Consider the following 21,754-nt stretch of genomic DNA (forward strand, 5'->3'; position numbering starts at 1 on the left):
ATTCCTCCGACTGATACCAATGATGGGACACTATTCCTCCCACTGACACTAATGATGGGGCACTATTCCTCCCACTGACACCAATGATGGGGCACTATTCCTCCCACTGATACCAATGATGGGGCACTATTCCTCCCACTGATACCAATGATGGGGCACTATGCCTTCCAATAACACCAATGATGGGGTACTCTTCCTTCCAATAACACCAATGATGGGGTACTCTTCCTTCCAATAACACCAATGATGGGGCACTATTCCTCCCACTGATATTAACAACGGAACAGTATTTCTCCCAAAGACATCAATGATGGGAGAGATGGGGCACTATTCCTCCCACTAATGACCATAAGCACTATGTAACTGTCCTACTCCCACTGATTTTGGGGCATTTTCTACTCCACTGGCACTTTGTTTAGAAAGTGTGGAAGCCTGTGATGCAAACTATGCCTGTTCTCTTCTACAGGAACAATGTATTGGCTACATGACCCTTAGGTCATCCTTGAATTAACTCAACACAACATGACCCTGCAGACCTACCCAAGGACGTGTCCTCCTTGCTGCTCTGGGATGAGGGGCCTGATGATTTCATAGAGTGCTTTAAATTACCCAGCTACAGAAGACTACATCTGACTGAGGCGGCCCTCTTCCTGTGGCTGGGCAGCAGGTGCTTGCAAATGGCACTTGGCAGTCGCAGTGTGCAGCCAAACTGGAGCACAGCGACATTACAATTGGTGAGAGCAGCCCCCAGGCAGGAGGTGGACAGCACGGTGAAGGCAAGGTGTGCCGGAGGTAGGCACCCCAACAATTTGCCATGGCACGCTACACACCCTGCCTCATTGGTGTCCTCTGGGTGGCTGAGGGTAAACCCCTTAGGAAAAAAAATTGTACATACCCCTGGGTATAAATAGGAGTTTTCATTGATTTAAAGCTCAATTCTAGATTGGGATATTTTTTCAGAGTTATTTTGGTCCAGGTTGTACCAATGTAAGCATGCTTGTGTCATACCTGTGGGATCCCTATGAAAGTGGATCTGCTGCTGATACAGGGATCGTTGTGGTATTCTGGATTCTGGAGTGGCTGCCGTGCTGCAAAGTAACCACATGGGGCGCTCGCTCAGCACAGGAACCATTCAGAGAATGCTTTGCATTTTCTCAATGAGTGAAAAGCATTCCCTGATTGGACGAGCTGGAGAGGTGCAACTGGAACTTGCTCTGCTCTTGCATGGTCTAGGATGCCGATTAGCATGGCGTCACGAAGACATGGAAATATCAGTTGGGTTTGCTACTGAATTTGCTCACTAGCTCAACTGTTCTCTCATTCAAAGTAATGAAAAAACTATTATATCCTTTTGTAAATTTTATTTCCTAAAAAATAACCTGTTACTTTTCCATTAGACCACAGTTCTTATTTACCAGCATACAGTTTATAAGCTCCAGAAAGAGTCCGAAGTTTTATTGTAAGGATCTCTTGCGTCATTATTTTGTCTTAAAACATCATGAATATCCGTCTATCGAAGTTAGGCTCCAAAGAGCTCAGTATTTTCAGATGGCGGTTCTGTACCTGGGTTTCCAGATGGTGTTTCTGGTCCTGGGTTTGCAGATAGTGGTTCTGGGTTTGCAAATGGTGGTTATGGATCTGTGTTTACAGAAGGACGTTCTTGGTTGACAGATGGTGGTTCTAAACCTGGGTTTGCAGAAGGTGGTTCTGGTCCTGGGTTTGCAGATAGTGGTTATGGACCTAGGTCTGCAGATAGTGGTTCTGGGTTTGCAGAAAGTGGTTCTGGATCTGAGTTTGCTGATGGTGGTTCTGGGTTTGCAGATAGTGGTTCTGGATCTGTATTTGCAGAAGGTCATCCTTGGTTGACAGATGGTGGTTCTAAACCTTGGTTTGCAGAAGGTGGTTTTGTCCTGGGTTTGCAGATAGTGGTTCTGGGTTTGCAGACAGTGGTTCTGGATCTGAGTTTGCTGATGGTGGTTTTGGGTTTGCAGATAGTGGTTCTGGATTTGGGTTTGCAGAAGGTCGTTCTTGGTTGACAGATGGTGGTTCTAAACCTGGGTTTGCAGAAGGTGGTTATGGTCCTGGGTTTGCAGATAGTGGTTTTGGGTTTGCAGATGGTGGTTATGGACCTAGGTCTGCAGATAGTGGTTCTGGGTTTGCTGATGGTGGTTCTGGGTTTGCAGATAGTGGTTCTGGATCTGTGTTTGCAGAAGGTTGTCCTTGGTTGACAGATGGTGGTTCTAAACCTTGGTTTGCAGATAGTGGTTCTGGGCTTGCAGATGGTGGTTCTGGTCTGGGGTTGTAGCTGCAGCTGATTCCTTGTTACATACGGAAGGTGAGATCCGTGTCAGACATTTCCCGCTGGTAATATTTGTCAAATATCTCGTTTTGGGCTACGGTGAATTGGTTCTTCCAGTCACCAAGAATTCCTTGAGGGAGGAAAGAGATGTCATGTGAGGTATTATGGGGGACTGCAAATGCATACTTAGAAACATTATGGTGCTGGATCCTGGGCTACTCTTAAACCCGCCCACAGTCTAAAGTTTGCCCACCAATATTCTGGGTGGGTGTGCACAAATCACACCCACTTTGTTGGTGGCCCCACCCAGACCCCACCTCTAAATATGCAAGGAATGCCCATCACACTCACTGTGCTGGTTGGTTCCACCTAGATCCTTCTGTCAGGGCTCCCGGGTGTGACCAGAGGTGTGTGACTGACGCAGGGAAACGCAGACTTCAGATATGTTATAAACAATGTAATTTATTAACACTAACAATACAAACATAAACGCAGTGCAATACTAAAACATAACGCAGTGCAAACAAACCAAACCAACCACCCACAGATAACAGTACATACAATGCAAGCGTCGTCAGGCAGGCCGGGTCAATATCAATCGGGCAGGTAGGTACAGGGGGAGCAAGCGGAGAATGGTCGGGGTCACAAGCCAGGTTCAGCAGGTAGCGGGCAGCGTGGTACAGAGGGTCAGGCAGAGGAGAATGGTCAGACAAGCCAGGGATCAGGAGCAGGAGAATGGTCAGACAAGCCAGGGATCAGAGCAGGGTCAGCAGAGAATCAGACAGGAACAGGAACAGGGAACAGGGAACAGGAACAGGAAACAGGGCCCAGGAGAAACACAACACCAAGGCAGAGTCTGCAGGTCTGAATGTCCCTTAAATACACCAGTATAATTAGTTCCAGGTGTTTGACTGGCTGCAAGGTTGAGTCTCTGATTGCTGGGAGCACCCGCTGGCCAGCCCTGGTACTGCAGCTCATAAGGTAGGCGAGTCCCACTATTGCTGGCCAGTCCATTCCTGACAGTACCCCCCCCTCAAGGAGCGGCCTCAGGACGCTCCAAACAGTCCTAGCTGGGCAAAATGTTCCACCGCCCGGGTCTGGTAACTGGCGGGATATCAAAAACTGGCACACCGGGCAGGACTCCGGGCAGCGGCACACCGGGCAGAGGCACATCGGGCAGGACTCCGGGCAGAGGCACATCGGGCTGGACTCCGGGCAGAGGCACATCGGGCTGGACTCCGGGCAGAGGCACATCGGGCTGGACTCCGGGCAGAGGCACATCGGGCTGGACTCCGGGCAGAGGCACATCGGGCTGGTCTCCGGGCAGAGGCACATCGGGCTGGACTCCGGGCAGAGGCACATCGGGCTGGACTCCGGGCAGAGGCACATCGGATTACCAGGCGAAGCAGCAGGCACCGGGCCACCGGGCGGAGCAGCAGGCATCGGGCCACCGGCCGGAGCAGCAGGCAGCGGGCCACCGGCCGGAGCAGCAGGCAGCGGGCCACCGGGCGGAGCAGCAGGCAGCGGGCCACCGGGCGGAGCAGCAGGCACCGGGCCCCCAGGCGGGGCGACGGGCACTGGGCCCCCTGGCGGGGCGACAGGCATCGGGCCCCCAAGCGGAGCAGCGGGCGCCGGGCCCCCAGGAGGGGCGACAGGCATCGGGCCCCCAGGCGGGGCGACAGGCATCGGGCCCCCAGGCAGAGCGGCGGGTGCCGGACCCCCAGGCGGAGCGACAGGTCTCGGGCCCTCAGGCGGAGCGGCAGGCGCCGGACCCCCAGGCGGAGCGACAGGTCTCAGGCCCCCAGGCGGAGCGACAGGTCTCAGGCCCCCAGGCGGAGCGGCGGGCGCCGGACCCCCAGGCGGAGCGGCGGGCGCTGGACCCCCAGGCGGAGCGACAGGTCTCGGGCCCCCAGGCGGAGCGGCGGGCACCGAGACACCAGGCACGACAGTGGGCTCCGAGTCAACTGGCAAGACTGCGGGCACCGAGTCAACTGGCAAGACTGCGGGCACCGAGCCAACTGGCGGAACAGCGGGCTTCGAGTCGTCTGGCAAGACTGCGGGCACCGAGTCGTCTGGCAAGACTGCGGGCACCAAGTCGTCTGGCAAGACTGCGGGCACCGAGTCAACTGGCGGAACAGCGGGCATCGAGTCAACTGGCGGAACAGCGGGCTTCGAGTCGTCCGGCAAGACTGCGGGCACCGAGTCGTCTGGCAAGACTGCGGGCACCGAGTCGTCTGGCAAGACTACGGGCACCGAGTCGTCTGGCAAGACTGCGGGCACCGAGTCGTCTGGCGGAACAGCGGGCATCGAGTCGTCTGGTGGAACAGCGGGGACCGAGTCGTCTGGCAAGACTGCGGGCACCGAGTCGTCTGGCAAGACTGCGGGCATCGAGTCGTCTGGCGGAACAGCGGGCATCGAGTCAACTGGCGGAACAGCGGGCACCGAGTCGTCTGGCAAGACTGCGGGCACCGAATCACCAGGCACGACAGTGGACTCTGACTCAATTGGCACGACAGCGGGCACCGGGTCATCAGGTACCGGATTGTCTGGCTCGACAGCGGGCATCGGGTCACCAGGTATGACAGCGGGCACTGGGTCACCAGGCATCAGGTCATTTGGCTTGCCAGCGGGCACCACGTCATCTGGCAAGGCAGTGGGCACCGGGTCACCAGGCATTGGATCGTCTGGCTCGACAGCGGGCATTGGGTCACCAGGTATGACAGCGGGCACTGGGTCACCAGGCATCAGGTCATTTAGCTCGCCAGCGGGCACCGCGTCATCTGGAAAGGCAGTGGGCACCGAGTCACCAGGCACGACAGCGGGCTCTGAGTCAACTGGCATGACAGCGGGCACCGGGTCATCAGGTACCGGATTGTCTGGCTCGACAGCGGGCATCGGGTCACCAGGCCTAATAGGATCGTCAGGCTGGATCAGTTCATCATGCTGAGTAGAGGCATCCGGCTGAGTGGAGGCATCCGGCTGAGTGGAGGCTTCAGGCTGAGTGGAGGCTTCAGGCTGAGTGGAGGCATCCGGCTGAGTGGAGGCATCCGGCTGAGTGGAGGCATCCGGCTGAGTGGAGGGCATCCGGCTGAGTGGAGGGCATCCGGCTGAGTGGAGGCATCAGGCTGAGTGGAGGCATCAGGCTGAGTAGAGGCTTCAGGCTGAGTAGAGGCTTCAGGCTGAGTAGAGGCATCAGGCTGAAGAGAGGCATCAGGCTGAAGAGAGGCATCAGGCTGAAGAGAGGCATCAGGCTGACCCACGGAAGGCCGGTTCTCAGACGGGAGGCTGACCGGTTTGGATACTGGCAGGATGGTACTGGTTGGAAAGAATTTTCGCTTTTTTTTAACTACTGGAGCACTGCAAGTAAACGCAGGTCTGCAAATGAATGGAGCAGCTGGAGACAGAGAAGAGCTGGAGGATGGAACAGGGGAAGGAACAGTCGCTACAGAGGGCTTCTTTACAGGGTTAAAGGCAGGATAGGTGCAGCGAGTGGTAACAGGGTACTGACATGCGGTAGATAGCCAAGTATACTGGGCTGTAACTGGAGGAGCTGTTGGGAATACAGGAGTAGAGCTTTGAGGAAATAGATTAGAAGCAGGACTGGGTCTTTGTAAGCTGACTGAGGCTGGGTGCAACATGTCTGTCCATGTCTGCAGTATGGGTTGAACAAAGCTGAGCTTACACAAAGCCTGTCTGACCAAAGACTGCACTGCGTTTATACAATCTCTTAGTACCTGTGGTGAACATGTGGAATAACGCTCCAGAAAGTAACCCACATCATCCTCTAATAACCACACCAGGGACTCTACCTGGTCTGCACTAAATGGTGGCAAAAATTCATCCCTGCATTCGGGGGAACCAGATGAAACCAACTCAGCACAAACCTCAATCAATGGCTGCACCTCAGAGAACTCTGTGCCCTGATCTACTAGAACATGAGCGAGCCGTATACATTCTAGCAGTTCATCCCGGGGATACTCCTTCAGAGTTTGATAAGCATACTCCCTGTCATCAAACACTAGCAGATATAAATACGCAACCTCATCCAGATCCATCCTTCCCATCAACAAACCAAGATGGCTTCCCTGTGCAGCCACTTCTGGTCAGGATTGGCCTTGGTGTAATATCAGGGCTCCCGGGTGTGACCAGAGGTGTGTGACTGACGCAGGGAAACGCAGACTTCAGATATGTTATAAACAATGTAATTTATTAACACTAACAATACAAACATAAACGCAGTGCAATACTAAAACATAACGCAGTGCAAACAAACCAAACCAACCACCCACAGATAACAGTACATACAATGCAAGCGTCGTCAGGCAGGCCGGGTCAATATCAATCGGGCAGGTAGGTACAGGGGGAGCAAGCGGAGAATGGTCGGGGTCACAAGCCAGGTTCAGCAGGTAGCGGGCAGCGTGGTACAGAGGGTCAGGCAGAGGAGAATGGTCAGACAAGCCAGGGATCAGGAGCAGGAGAATGGTCAGACAAGCCAGGGATCAGAGCAGGGTCAGCAGAGAATCAGACAGGAACAGGGAACAGGAACAGGAAACAGGGCCCAGGAGAAACACAACACCAAGGCAGAGTCTGCAGGTCTGACTGTCCCTTAAATACACCTGTATAATTAGTTCCAGGTGTTTGACTGGCTGCAAGGTTGAGTCTCTGATTGCTGGGAGCACCCGCTGGCCAGCCCTGGTACTGCAGCTCATAAGGCAGGCGAGTCCCACTATTGCTGGCCAGTCCATTCCTGACACCTTCCCATTCATGTCTCCAAACCCCCAATTAATCCTTTTTTCAATTACTGCACAAGGTTGATGGTTTGATCCCGGGGCACAACATCGCTGGGACAGAGGACAGGGATGCAGGACTGTCCAAACAAATCCAGGACAGTTACCATCCCTGTACTCACATCATCCCTGTACCGGTTTTAATGCAAATGCAAACAACAATTGTTTTAAAAATTCTTCTAATGTTTTATATGTTTGTTGAAAGAGCATTTTGTTTCAGAGCATTCCACTCTTTGTAATGCACACACTAAATTTTGGATTTTTTTTGTTGATTTTGCCAATACTTGTACAAAAAATAAGTGGGGACATGAAAACCTATGAAATTAAAATTGCTAAGTCTTACCTTTCCTCATAAACAGGGATATTGAGTGATCAATGAATGGGAAGGTACTAAAATTGACCATGGGGTTGTCCTTCATAACCTGGAAGGTAGTGTTCTTTTGTATTTTTTCAACAATCTCTTCAGGAAGTTCCTGATTCATGAACGTCATCACCTTTCGGATCTCACGTTTTGGGTCCTAACCAAAGAGATTCGGGGAGAGTCAATAAGATTCAATTTCTTGTTTTAGGTGAGGAGTTCTCCACGTGACAGCAAGACAAAGTCAAGTTACCTCCAACATGTCCTCGTAGAACAAGTACAAGAACTTGTGTTTTTTCCTCATCTCCCACCAGCCCTTCACATGTTTGGCCCATGATCCAAAAGCAACTGCCGGACAAAGCAAAAACAACTAGTTTAAAAGAAAAGTAACAGAACATTTTAAAAGTTTCAGAAATGCCTAAGCATGTTCACCAGTTTGTCCATTCCACGATACAGAACATGGACATTTCACGGGAACTATCAATTTCTAAAAGCCCAGCTGCTGACTCACGTACCATTGCCCTCCATGAAGGTATTTATATATTCATCCCATGTCCCAGGCTCTGGGTGTGCATAGGCCATTCGTTGGTAGTGATAGTACGATACCGCTACATCCTTTGCATTCCTAGCCACGTAGATAATCTAGAAAAAGATGGGAATGGCTTTTACACTTCTGTTTCCAATGTAAGCAATGTCACATAGAAATGCAATTATTGCATTCTCAAGACCAGGGGTGGACTGACCATTTGGAAACTCGGGCACTGCCCGAGGGCCCGGGGTCAGTAGGGGGCCCCATGAGATGCCCCTGGTACCTTTTTCATAGGCTTTTTTGAGTTTGGGCAAGGACACAGGGGCCCCATAATCCCCTATTGCTCGGGGGCCCCATGAGTTTTCAGTCCGCCCCTGCTCAAGACTAAGGAAGACAAATAACTTGGTAAAGCCTCACACTTGAGCCTTGCTTAGTATTACCCTTTAAATGCTAATTTGAATAGCTTTCTTGAAGGCTATAAACCACCCATTGGTACCAGTCTGGTAGCTGAATTCAGATCTTGCAATGGGGAAACCTATGATTACCATATTTTCAAAATTGGATCTGGAGACGCCCTGTTGACCATGCCCCCTTTTACTCACACCCACAGAACCACATCCTAATTTGTAGGCACATCCACAAAATCATGTCCCCATTTTAAACAAGCCCTTAGACCAGTGGTTTTCAAGCTGTAACCCAGGGTCCAGATGCAACCCTTTGCTTTCCTTTATCCAGCTCTTGGGACACCATTCCTCCCACTGATGCTGATGATGAGGCACAATTCCTCCCAATGTCACCAACACCGGGGCACTATTCCTCTAACTGATATCAGCAGTGGGGTGCTATTCCCATTAAAACTGGTGAAGGGATGTTGCTTGTTCCCAATGATGATGTGACATTTTCTACTCTAACCAGCCACAGTGTGGCTCCCCTAAAGCTTGAAGGACAGTAAACTGGCCCTATGCTTAGAAAGTTTGGAGACCCTTGCCTTAGACAATAGGTCACAGATTTTTGGAACAAGCAGCAAAAGTTGACAGACAAAAGTTTACAGGTTTCAAATAAGAGGAAGCATGCCTAATCAGGAGGGACGTGTTGAAGGTATCAAGGAGAACACCCAGGAGATGAACACCTGGGAACATGACCAACATAGTGGGTGACACTTCATGGTGTATGGCTTGTAGTATGGGAGTAAACTAAGCTCCAGCATTGGTGTTATTGGCAGCATTAGTAACCCCACCTTACGTGATCACATCCTCCCATGCCAAGTGTTCTCCCAGTCCAAAGAGGCTAGAGTTCAACAGTCAGGTGGAGGTCACTCTGAATAACAGATTTGGCTTCTTTCAGTGCCAGATGCTGGAATGGAGATTGTTTTCCAGCACTTGGCACACTGCTGCCATGCTACCTATCACAGATGGTCACACCAGGGCGCTCTCCAAGTGTTATTATCCAGGTATTCCGCTGCAGCTGGGAACATCATGGAAAATGTTTGTTCACTGGGGACAGGCACCTCCCCTCAAATTGGGGGCTCTCCCTTGGAAAATGGAATTGGATGGGAACCATACAGTAACCAGTTCCAGTGACTATTGTCTAAGGATAGGTTCACAGCTGCCCACAGTCTATGGGTTGGATGCCGGTATCGCACCTATTCCCTCACCTGCAGCCAAATCGCTCTGCTCTCATGAGATGTGCAGGGCTGCTATTCATTCTTATTGGTAGCCCCACGCATCTGAGGCATTTGTGGGTGTGTGAACGGCAGATAATTCACATGGTCAAAAAAGCCATGTGGTTTCCCTGCATGCACCTTTTTCCTTCGGGAAATGCGGGCCCTGCAGCCCTTTCAAATGAATGGGCTGCTGTGCCCGAGCAAATGCGGGCCGCACAGACCACAAAAGTGTGGACAGAGCCTTAGGCCCCATGTACACTTCTGAAGGATGGAAACTGATTGCTGGAAAACGTAGGTTAAAAAACATCTGTTTAGCTGCGTTTGCATAACGCGTTTATGCATGTTTATGCGCGTTTGCGTTTAGAAGCGTTTTTTAAAGATAAGCACAGGAGAACCTCCTAAATGCCCAGAATGCACTGAAAAGTGATAAATTATGAACTGTTTCAGACTATTTCAGAGAAATACAGAGAGTAGAAGCAGAGACAGCAGTAGGTGTTGACATTAGCTAGGTGTGAGTTGCTCATTAACATTTATTTGTTTCCAAGGGTGGGAAAGGTGTCTGGTGGAGGGAGTTACTAAGGTCACCTGGCAGGGGGTCTTCCTGAGGAATTTGAGGTGTGAATGGTCATTAACATATCTTTTTTTCCAAGGGTGGGAGAGGTCTGAGGTGTGAATTGGTCATTACAATGTGTGACAAGCTTGGTAGGAACATCCTGTGTTCAGTGTTTTGTCCATCTGAGCACCTTAAAAACTCTTTGCATGCATTTTTCATGATGAAAAAAAGGCTCTGGACAGCATTGGGAACTGGAAGAGTTAAAAAAAAATTTCAAACGCAAACGCTTATAAACGCGATTTGCTGCGTTTAGACGCATTTACAAGCGTTTTGTGTTTGAAACACTGATAAAATCGACTCGTTCAAAAAAATACTGTAAACTCAACTGCCTGTAAACGACTGTAAACGGCGATGTGTACATGGACACATAGGAAAACATTAGGGAGAGTTCAGGAGCTGCTGAAAAAAATGCTGAACAGCTCCTGAACGTGAGTTTAGCAGCTGCAGTGTATATGAGCCCTTAGAGGGGGCTTTCCTTATTTTTGTAGAGATTTATAATCACTTCATGTTTTTGGATCAGGAAGTGGAGGGAAGTATCCCCTGACAGACAAAAAAAACCTGACAGAGGGTTTAACCCTTCCAGTGTAGACTCACTATGATAAGTTGTAGCTGTAACTATAAATATGCTTTTAGCGGGCGTGTACCCCATTTAGAGGAGCTTGGAGCTTGCGAAAAACTTACTGAAGCCTGGTAAAGGTTTGCATAAAGCTACCTTCGTCTGGACCATCACTCATGCTGTGGTTGTATGTCGACTCATAATCAGGGGCGGACTGACCATTTGGAAACTTGGGCACTGCCTGAGGGCCCGGGGTCAGTAGGGGGCCCCATGAGATGCCCCTGGTACCTTTTTCATAGGCTTTTTTGAGTGTGGGCAAGGACACAGGGGCCCCATGATCCCCTATTGCCCGGGGGCCCCATGAGTTGTCAGTCCGCCCCTGCTCATAATTAACTCTTTATATCAGATACTCAAATAAAACATGGAAACCTTGCAGTTCTTTTCCCAGAAGCTCTTTGGAAGAACCTGTGCCTGGAGATGGCTTTTAATCATACGTGGTGAGTCCATTTTGTCCAGTTTTTCAGTTCCTGGAGGAAAAAAAAAAAAAAGATTAGGAGGAATGCTGAAAAAAGAAAAAAATTGGAAAAAAGACCAGGGCTTTTTTCTAAGAAAATAGGTGCAGATACTCCCCCTTCCGAGTCACCCCTTGTCTTCACCTCCTACCCACCTCTGAGCACTGTTCATTGTAACAGTATATTTGAAATGTATTTTAAAAAATATTTTTCATATATTTTGTAATAAAAACGCATTGCAGTATATATATATACATATATTTACTGAAATATAGTGAATATGGACAAAATTGTAGCATTTCAAATAAATGGCAATATATTTGGGAAGAATATTTTTAAAATATATTTCAAATATATTTTTCTTCCATATGGGAACCACCAAAAGAAAAAAAAATCAATAAAAATGACTTTTAGTAAAATTATTAGTAATAGTAATTACAGAGGCGGAGACTGTTGTAAAAAAGAAACATTCAAACTATTTTTCAGTTCCTTTCTTGATTTTGCTAGGGCTTCCCTTGTACGTTCTCTGATTGGACGAGGCGGAGATGGTGACATCATCCATCCCTACTTTCCACCTGGTTCAATCAGAAAAAGGCTTTGTATTCGGTGAAAAAAACAAAAAACAAGACGTTCCCTGAATGGTGGAGGTCCCGAGCAAGCGCCCCCTGTGTTCAGTATATGGATGGCAAGTCGCTTGAGCAACACCTGGGAGATACCAGCGGTTACTGTATAAAGCACAAGCAACTACAATGAATTTCAGCATCCCCAGCAGCCCTCCGGATGTGAGATATGAAGAATTAGATGCAACCAAAGTAGACGAATTTAAAAAAAAAGAAAAAATCAATGTTCAGCTTTAATGCTAAGGCAGCAAAAGATTTGACACAACTGCATGTTTTTACACTTTGATGTCTTAACCTGGTATGGACAGATACCTGAGGGAATTCCAGGTCCCGCGCTGTCCAGGAAAGATACTCGCTCATATATCGGTCTTTTCTGACTCTTCTCCAAGTCTCCCCCATTCATGACGAGATCTACGACATAGCTCACCCATGTGGTCCCTGAAAATATTAGACATATCAAGAGGTCCATTTATAAAACATTTGTATGGTCATCCATTCATCAAATCGGCATGTACAGTCATTCTGTGCAAATTGAGCAAAAAAACGAATGTTTATTAGGCTTTTCTTTTCTGAATGAATGTTCTTTAATTCTGGGCAGTAGAAAAATACCACATTATGGCCAGTAGATGGAGCTGAAGAGCCTAGGAAATACATCCTTGTAACAAGAGATACAATCCAACAATTCTGTTGGTACATTTATTTGCTAATTCTCTCCAGCGACATAATATCCATTTAGATCTAGACCCATCCATTGGTCATAATATGGTATTTTACTACTGCCAATGATAAAAGGACGTTTGTTCAAAAATGAAAGTAGCCTAATGAAAATTTGCACTTGCCTAAAATGCACAGAAAGTAAAATACTATATTATGCCCAATAGATGGAGCTGAGGAATTTAAAAAATACATACGTCTTTGTAACAAGAGACAACAAGAGATACGCTGTGACAATATAATAAAAAATAAATATTATATTATTCACTCCACAGTGCTTGTGCCAATCCAAAATCATTCCTTACTAGACTTAAAAGTTGAAAAAAATGTTTAAACCTACGTATTACCATAAAATTATATTATTAAAGGAGGTTAAAAAAAATGTGCATTTATTAATTTTGTCTGCAGGATCCTAGAAAGCATTGCACCAGTGATCAATAGATCGCTGATGCCATGCAGGTCTCCTGCAGATCTGTCAGAATATTGCTTGCCCTTATGGGATGTACGGGATGCAGGGGATGTATGGGATGCAGGGGATGTACGGGATGCAAGGGATGTAGGGGATGTACGGGACATAGCGGATATTTTGGATGTACGGGGTGTATGGAATGTATGGGATATACGAGATGTATGGGGTGTAGGGGATGTATGGGATGTACGGGCTATAGGGGATGTACGAGGTGTAGGGGATGCACGGGATGTACGGGATGTAGGGGATATATGGGATGTTGGGGATGCAGGGGATGTATGGGATGTAGGGGATGTAGGGGATGTATAGGGTGTATGGGATGTAGGGGATGTATTGGATGTATGGGGTGTATGGGATGTAGGGGATGTATGGGATGTACAGGATATAGGGGATGTACGGGGTGTATGGGATGTAAAGGATGTACGGGGTTTATGGGATGTAGGGGATGTATTGGATGTATGGGGTGTATGGGATGTATGAGATGTACAGGATATAGGGGATGTATGGGATGTAGGGGATGTATGGGGTGTACAGGATGTAGGGGATGTACGGGATGTATGGGATGTATAGGATGTAGGGGATGTATAGGGTGTATGGGATGTAGGGGATGTATTGGATGTATGGGGTGTATGGGATATAGGGGATGTATGGGATGTACAGGATATAGGGGATGTACGGGGTGTATGGGATGTAGAAGATGTACGGGGTGTAAGGGATGTAGAGGATGTACGGGGTTTATGGGTTGTAGGGGATGTATTGGATGTATGGGGTGTATGGGATGTAGGGGATGTATGAGATGTACAGGATATAGGGGATGTATGGGATGTAGGGGATGTATGGGGTGTACAGGATGTAGGGGATGTACGGGATGTAGGGGATGTATAGGATGTAGGGGATGTATGGGATGTAGGGGATGTATGGGATGTAGGGGATGTATAGGGTGTATGGGATGTAGGGGATGTATGGGGTGTATGGGATGTATGGGATGTACAGGATATAGGGGATGTACGGGGTGTAGGGGATGTATAGAATGTAGGGGATGTATGGGATGTAGGGGATGTATGGGATGTAGGGGATGTATAGGGTGTATGGGATGTAGGGGATGTATTGGATGTATGGGGTGTATGGGATGTAGGGGATGTATGGGATGTACAGGATATAGGGGATGTACGGGGTGTATGGGATGTACGGGGTTTATGGGATGTAGGGGATGTATTGGATGTATGGGGTGTATGGGATGTATGAGATGTACAGGATATAGGGGATGTATGGGATGTATGGGATGTATAGGATGTAGGGGATGTAGGGGATGTATGGGATGTAGGGGATGTATAGGGTGTATGGGATGTAGGGGATGTATTGGATGTATGGGGTGTATGGGATGTATGGGATGTACAGGATATAGGGGATGTACGGGGTGTACGGGATGTAGAGGATGTACGGGATGTAGGGGATGTATTGGATGTATGGGGTGTATGGGATGTAGGGGATGTATGAGATGTACAGGATATAGGGGATGTACAGGATCTAGGGGATGTATGGGGTGTACAGGATGTAGGGGATGTACAGGATGTATGGGCAAGCAGATATACTTGCAGGAAGATTTAGTGAACTACCACAGCACCATGGTAGTTCATTGAAAACTACAAGCCGACAGCCTCTGAGGCTTATTTACTAATATATGTGATATGGGATTAAGTTATTTTATGGCACAATTTTGGGTACAGATACGATGTAACAACTTGCTAAAGGGAGTCAGCAAATGAATGTAACCAATGCAGTTGCATCTCCTAAAAAGAGGTACCCTATGTATTTCCTATGCTCCCCAGCTCCACCTACTGGCCATAATGCAGTATTTTCCTACAGCCCATAGCAAAAGAACATTTGTTGAGAAGAAAAAATAACCTGAAAACATTAATTTTGTTGGCAGACATGTATAGAATGAATGAGCGTGCCGACTCACTGGATGAATGGCTGTGCATATAGATATGTGTATACATCAAGGGCGGACTGACAACTCATGGGGCCCCCGGGCGATAGGGCATCATGGGGCCCCTGTGTCCTTGCCAAACTCAAAAAAGCCTATGAAAAAGGTACCAGGGGCATCTCATGGGGCCCCCTACTGACCCCAGGCCCTCGGGCAGTGCCCGAGTTTCCAAGTGGTCAGTCCGCCCCTGGTATACATTTACCCCAAGTCCGGTACAGCCGAAAAATAATGTCCCTTAAATAATGACATTTCCTTTCCTTTCACACTGTCCATCTACAGACACACATTGATTTCTGTCCTCACCGGACTTTGGATAGGTGGCTATCAGCAGATCGTCTTCTCTTGCCTGGAATTTCCCAAGGTTGTCCCAGTTGGCTGCAAAAGGACCGATGATGGGCATCCCGTCCACCCATTGGAGTGGATGGCGTTTAAGTATCTCCATGTTTTGTGGGGAAATGTTGGGCAAAGGCATTGCGTGCCGCGCTGCGTACTTGTCCAATGAGACGCCTGGAAAGTTTCTCTCTGATCTTCTCACAGCCTAGAAAGTTTAAGTTGGAATCATTTTTTTTAATGGAATGAAATATATGAGAACGATAGAAGCTTCATGCGCACAATTTTGTAAGTTTTCGTTACTTTTCTAAAAATGCTCATTTCCAGGTATAGTTTTTTGTTTGTGTAGATGGGGGCAGCCATGTTTGCTGACTGCAGTCTCTGCTTCTGGCATAGCGTGACCTCACTGAAGACAACAGATTCGGTAACTGAGCCCACCCCAGCGGCCATTAAAGTGACCCTGTTCCTAGGTTGGAGACCAGAACGAGCCTTCAGTCCATATTACCCATCTCCTACTACCAGGCGGTCTGAACCAGGGGCGGATGTACCGCCAGGAAAACTCCGATCCATTATGCTCAATCCACAGATCCGATCCATCCTGCGGGGATCATCAGCTTGCTTTACAACTTACCTTTCTGTGGAGCGGGTCCGGTGTCACCCTGTGCGGTAGGTGTCATCCGGTGTGGCGCGCACCCCCGCACATGCCTAGGGACGCCACTGCTTGGGGAGATGGGATCAGTGGCAGTGCTGGTTGGGGGATGGGATGAGTAGCAGTGCTTGGGGAAGATGGGATCAGTAGCAGTGCTTGGGGGGGATGGGATCAGTGGCAGTGCTTGGGGGGGATGGGATCAGTGGCAGTGCTTGGGGGGGAAGGGATGAGTGGCAGTGCTTGGGGGGATGGGATCAGTGGCAGTGCTTGGGGGGGAAGGGATGAGTGGCAGTGCTTGGGGGGATGGGATGAGTGGCAGTGCTTGGGGAAGATGGGAACAGTGGCAGTGCTTGGGGGGGAAGGGATGAGTGGCAGTGCTTGGGGTAGATGGGATCATTGGCAGTGCTTGGGGGGGATGGGATCATTGGCAGTGCTTGGGGGGGATGGGATGAGTGGCAGTGCTTGGAGGAGATGGGATCATTGGCAGTGCTTGTGGGGGGGATGGGATGAGTGGCAGTGCGTGGGGAAGATGGGATCATTGGCAGTGCTTGGGGGAGATGTGATCAGTGGCAGTGCTGGTTGGGGGATGGGATGAGTGGAAGTGCTTGGGGGAGATGTGATCAGTGGCAGTGTTGGTTGGGGGATAGGATGAGCGGCAGTGCTTGGGGAAGATGGGATCAGTGGCAGTGCTTGGGGGGGATGGGATGAGTGGCAGTGCTTGGGGAAGATGGGATGAGTGGCAGTGCTTGGGGGAGATGAGATCAGTGGCAGTGTTGGTTGGGGGATGGGATGAGCGGCAGTGCTTGGGAAAGATGGGATCAGTGGCAGTTCTTGGGGGGGGATGGGGGGAGTGGCAGTGCTTGGGGGAGATGGGATCATTGGCAGTGTTTGGGGGGGATGGGATGAGTGGCAGTGCTTGGAGGAGATGGGATCATTGGCAGTGCTTGGGGGGGATGGGATGAGTGGCAGTGCTTGGGGGGGATGGGATGAGTGGCAGTGCTTGGAGGAGATGGGATCATTGGCAGTGCTTGGGGGGGATGGGATGAGTGGCAGTGCTTGGGGGGGATGGGATGAGTGGCAGTGCTTGCTGTTATGTTCCAGTTTGTGTCCACTCAGTTCCCCCTACCTTTATTGGAGGGGGGGAGAGGGGAATGAGAGAGGGGTGAGAAGGGGGGATTAGAGAAAGGGGGCGAGAGGGGGAGTAAGGGTTAAAAGGGGGAGAAAGAAGGAGAGGATAAGAGAGGGGAGGAGAGAAATAAAGGGTGGGGCTAGAGAGAAAGGGGGGGTGAGAGAGAGGGGGGGTGAATAAAAGAGGCTGGAGAGATGGGTGTGAGATAGAGGAGGGGGGAGATGCGAGAGAGACCCCTAGCCCTGTGTGCAGTTCCTCCTGTGCCTCCCTGTCCCCCCCCCCCCCCCTGTGGGTAGGTGTGTAGTACCTGGCATGACCGGAGCGGGCTGGGTCCGGTCCCTCATTGTGGAGCGATGTGCCCTCTACTGCCTCGTCCTCCGGGCGGCCGTTACTGTTGTTGGAGCCGCCAGCCGGGAGGATGAGGAGTGGATGCTCTGGGAGGCACCGCCGCCGGGAATGCTGCGCCCGCTGCTGTCAATGGAGGTTTTCTCGCTCAATCCTCGAAGCTCGCCTTCCCCCCGCTCCCGCCGCCACCGGGACCCTCCTACAATGACTGGGCCCGGGGCAGCTGCCCCTTTTGCCCCGAGTTATAGACGGCCCTGGGCTGGTGTCACTCCGGAGAACTGTGAAGGTGAGTGCTGGAAGAACGGTGTCTCTCCCTCCCTCTCTTTCTCTCTTTTTTCACTTTCCTTTTTATCTTCTCTTCCTCTCTATTTTCCTCTTTTTATTTCTTTCTCTTTTTCCTCTCTTCTTTCTCTCTTTTATTCTCTCCTTTTTTTCTGTCTCTCTCCCCCCCCCCCCCTTCTCGTTTTTCTTCCCTTTCTCTGTGTCTTTTTTCCTTTCTTTCTGTCTCTCTTTTCTCTTTTTCCCCTTTTTTTTCTCTTTTTTTCTCTCTCATTCTCTCTTTTTTTCCTTCTTCCTCTCTCTCTTTCTCTTTTCCCCCTTTTTTCTCTCTTTCTTTTTTTTTCTCTCTCTTTTTTCCTCTTTTTTTCTCTCTGTCTTTTTTTTCTCTCTCTCTTTCTCTTTTTTTCCTTTCTTTTTTTTCGCTCTTTCTCTTTTTCCCTCTCTTTTTTCTCTCTGCCCCCCCCCCCTCTCTTCCTCTCTTTTCTATCTCTCTTTTTCTCGCATCCTTTTTCCTCTCTTTTTTCTCTCTTTCTCTTTTTTCCTTTTTTCCTTCTCTTTTCTCTCTCTCTCTTTCTCTTTTTTGATGGGTGTCAGTCTGAAGGACTATATTTGCATGCAGACCACCCTAGATAATGCCCACGTGTGATGCTGAGATTCTGTGATTGAAATAATTAAAATCCAGTGAGTGAAATGGGTGGGGCCATGGACAGCCAGGCTGGGAGGAAAGAGCTAGATCAGGGGTCTCCAAACTGTGGCCTGCAAGCCAGCTCCAGCCCTTTGCTATCCTTAACCAGCCCTTGGGGCACAATTCTTACCACTGACGCCAAGAGTGGGGCATATTTCCTCCACTGACACCAATGATGGAGCACTTTTCCTCCACTGACACCAATGATGGGGCACTATTCCTCCACTGGCACCAATGATGGGGCACTATTCCTTCCACTGATACCAATGATGGGGCACTATTCCTCCCACTGACACCAATGATGGGGCACTATTCCTCCCACTGACACCAATGATGGGGCACTATTCCTCCCACTGATACCAATGATGGGGCACTATTCCTCCCACTGACACCGATGATGGAGCATTATTCCTCCCACTGACACAGATGATGGGACACTATTCCTCCACTGACACGAATGATGGTGCACTATTCCTCCCACTGACACCAATGATGGGGCACTATTCCTCCCACTAATACCAATGATGGGGCACTATTCCTCCCACTGACACCAATGATGGGGCACTATTCCTCCCACTGATACCAATGATGGGGCACTATTCCTTCCACTGACACCAATGATGGGGCACTATTCCTCCCACTGACACCAATGATGGGGCACTATTCCTCCCACTGATACCAATGATGGGGCACTATTCCTCCCACTGATACCAATGATGGGGCACTATTCCTCCCACTGACACCAATGATGGGACACTATTCCTCACACTGATACCAATGATGGGGCACTATTCCTTCCACTGACACCAATGATGGGGCACTATTCCTCCCACTGACACCAATGATGGGGCACTATTACTCCCACTGATAACAATAATGGGGCACTGTTCCTCTCACTGATACCAATGATGGGGCACTATTCCTCCCACTGACACCAATGATAGGGCACTATTCTTCCCACTGACACCAATGACAGGGCACTATTCTTCCCACTGACACCAATGACAGGGCACTATTCCTCCCACTGATACCAATGATGGGGCACTATTCTTCCCAATGACACCAATGATGGGGCACTATACCTCCCATTGACACCAACAGCGGAGCACCATTCCTCCCACAAAGTCCTAGGCATTGGTCATTCCCACTGAATCCAGGATATTTTCTACTCCCAATGGCCACAGTCTGGTCCCCCTAAAGTCTAAAGGACAGTAAACTGGCCCTTTGTTTAGAAAGTCTGAATACTTCTGAGCTAGATGATGCTGGACGTCCTCCAGTCAGGAAATGAGGCGGAGCTCTGTCTGACTTGCTGCAGCTTCTAATGAGAAGCTCACAGTGTGCGGTGAAATCAGAGGAAGCCATTCAGTCCAGCCGAAGAGCCGGATCAACTGCAAGACTGAAAGGATGGCTAGAGGTCATAGACTACAGGTGCTGCTACTATTGGACACTTCCTGTTGTGTCAGATATCATCCCCCCTGGTGCCATGGTTCCTACCTCTCTATTGAACACAGTGGCAGGGGGAACCACAAAGCCCAATGGGGGGGGGGGGTGATATATCCGACAGCCCTGCAAGTGTCAGGTTGCAGCTCCTGGAGCTTTATAATAGAGGCTAAGAATTAAAAAATGGTTGATGGAAATCTTCATTTACAGATTCAAGTTATTTTATTTGTATTTTTATTAATATCACCTGCCATAAATAAAAAATGTAGTCAGACATTACTGACCTCTCACTCTGAAAATGCTAGCTGCCTGGCTTTCCATTCCAGCCAGGTTAACAATTCTGTATTTTTACTGCCCTTCTTTGATTGCATGGATAATCCGGGTCTGCGGTTATGGAAGCCATGAACAGCCAGGCAACTGGCATTTTCTGAGGGAGGATACAACGGCGCCATGACAGGTGTCCATTAAAGGGGGTGCTACCCTCATTCCCTGGCATAGGACACGTGCAGAGGGCGAATTACAGAAATAAAATAATCGAGGCGGATCTGGAAATTTGAAAGGTATGTAAAGGTGTGCTAGAGGTAAATACTAAAAGATAACAACACCTGAAATCGCTGAAGATACAAGATCTATGATAACGGCTCCACTGGGTTCACCATTGTGAACTCTGCTCATGTGGTTATCTTGCTGACCGTAGCACCCAGTCCCACCCAACTCCCGTTTTGCTGTCACCTTTGTGACCAATAATGATTGAAAATGCTTGGGTCCCATTCACAGGTGATTTGGTGAAATCAGCATTAAATCTGAAAATTGCAAACTTTAATGCTAACCCTATTGAAGGCAATGGGAAGCGATTCTTTAACCCCTTGGCGCCGGCGCCTCCTGGCCCTTTAAGGGTTTCAGAAGCCAGGAGGCGGGGCGGGGTTTTAGGGTCATGTGACCGCCGTGATTCGCCGTCACGGCGGTCACATGATCGGGAAAGGTCCTGATCAAAAGAGGAGATCGGGGACCTTTCCGTGAGTACTGGACATGTGTGCAGGGAGTGCGCAGGTGGTGCGCTCTCAGCACATATGTTTTTCTTAATTGCACACAAATGTGCGGCTGCTCAGCGTCTAGGTCCAGACGCCGGGAGGCCGCACGTTTGTGTGCAGCCGGCGTGAAGAGGTTAATATCAGTCCCGGCCTTATTCAAGGTTAAGGGCTCTTTCGCACAGGCGATCGTATGTCCATTTTTCATCTGTCCGTTTACGGATGAAAAACAGACACCCATGTATTTCTATGGACTAGCTGATGTAAACGGATGTTCGTCCGTTTACTATCGTTAATTTCCATATCCGTTAACTTCCGGGTTTTTGAACGGAAGAAACTCATATTTTTTTCTTAAAAAAAAAAAGGAACAGACAAAAAACAGATGAAAATGGATATATAACGGATAAAAATGGATGAAAACGGGTGAAAAATGGATGCAAACGGATGTAAAACAAATGTATAACGGATAAAAATGGATGAAAACGGGTGAAAAATGGATGTGAACAGATGTAAACAGATGAAAACGGATGGTAAACTGATGAAAAATGGATGTAAAATGGATGAAAACGGGTGACAACAAATGTAAATGGATGAAAAGGAATGAAAAAACGGATGAAAATGGATGTAAGACAGATGAAAACAGATGAAAATGAATGTAAACGGATGAAAACAGATGTAAACAGATGAAAACGGGTGACAATGAATGTGAATGGATGAAAAACGCATGTAAAACAGATTAAAGTGGATGAAAATGAATGTAAA

At 48.9% G+C, this 21,754-nt stretch overlaps 1 protein-coding gene across 3 annotated transcripts; it reads right to left on the reverse strand.

Annotated features, from left to right (window-relative positions):
• Nucleotides 1–1,341: 1,341 nt before the first annotated feature.
• LOC149457003 (sulfotransferase 1 family member D1-like) lies at nt 1,342–17,743 on the reverse strand. 3 transcript variants are annotated; one of them, XR_016313756.1, is made up of 9 exons: nt 17,523–17,737; nt 15,411–15,645; nt 12,250–12,375; nt 11,235–11,332; nt 7,960–8,086; nt 7,698–7,792; nt 7,430–7,604; nt 2,247–2,429; nt 1,342–1,713 (listed from the first exon to the last, which is right to left on the reverse strand). XR_016313756.1 is itself a non-coding variant. In XM_089684157.1 (9 exons), the coding sequence occupies exons 2-8, from the start codon at nt 15,577–15,579 to the stop codon at nt 2,682–2,684; spliced, it is 843 nt and encodes a 280-aa protein (XP_089540283.1). In that variant the 5' UTR covers nt 15,580–15,645; nt 17,523–17,743; the 3' UTR covers nt 1,342–2,429; nt 2,651–2,681. The 3 variants fall into 3 exon arrangements, 2 of the variants coding, with proteins under 2 accessions (XP_089540283.1, XP_089540282.1); XM_089684157.1 differs by adding an exon at nt 2,651–2,734 and having other exon boundaries at nt 1,342–2,429; nt 17,523–17,743; XM_089684156.1 differs by having other exon boundaries at nt 1,342–2,429; nt 17,523–17,736.
• Between the last annotated feature and the right edge of the window lie 4,011 nt (nt 17,744–21,754).

The sequence above is a fragment of the Staurois parvus genome, unplaced genomic scaffold (genome assembly GCF_062004578.1).
Source record: "Staurois parvus isolate SC_StPar_1 unplaced genomic scaffold, SC_StPar_1.0 ptg000338l, whole genome shotgun sequence".
NCBI lineage: Eukaryota > Metazoa > Chordata > Amphibia > Anura > Ranidae > Staurois > Staurois parvus.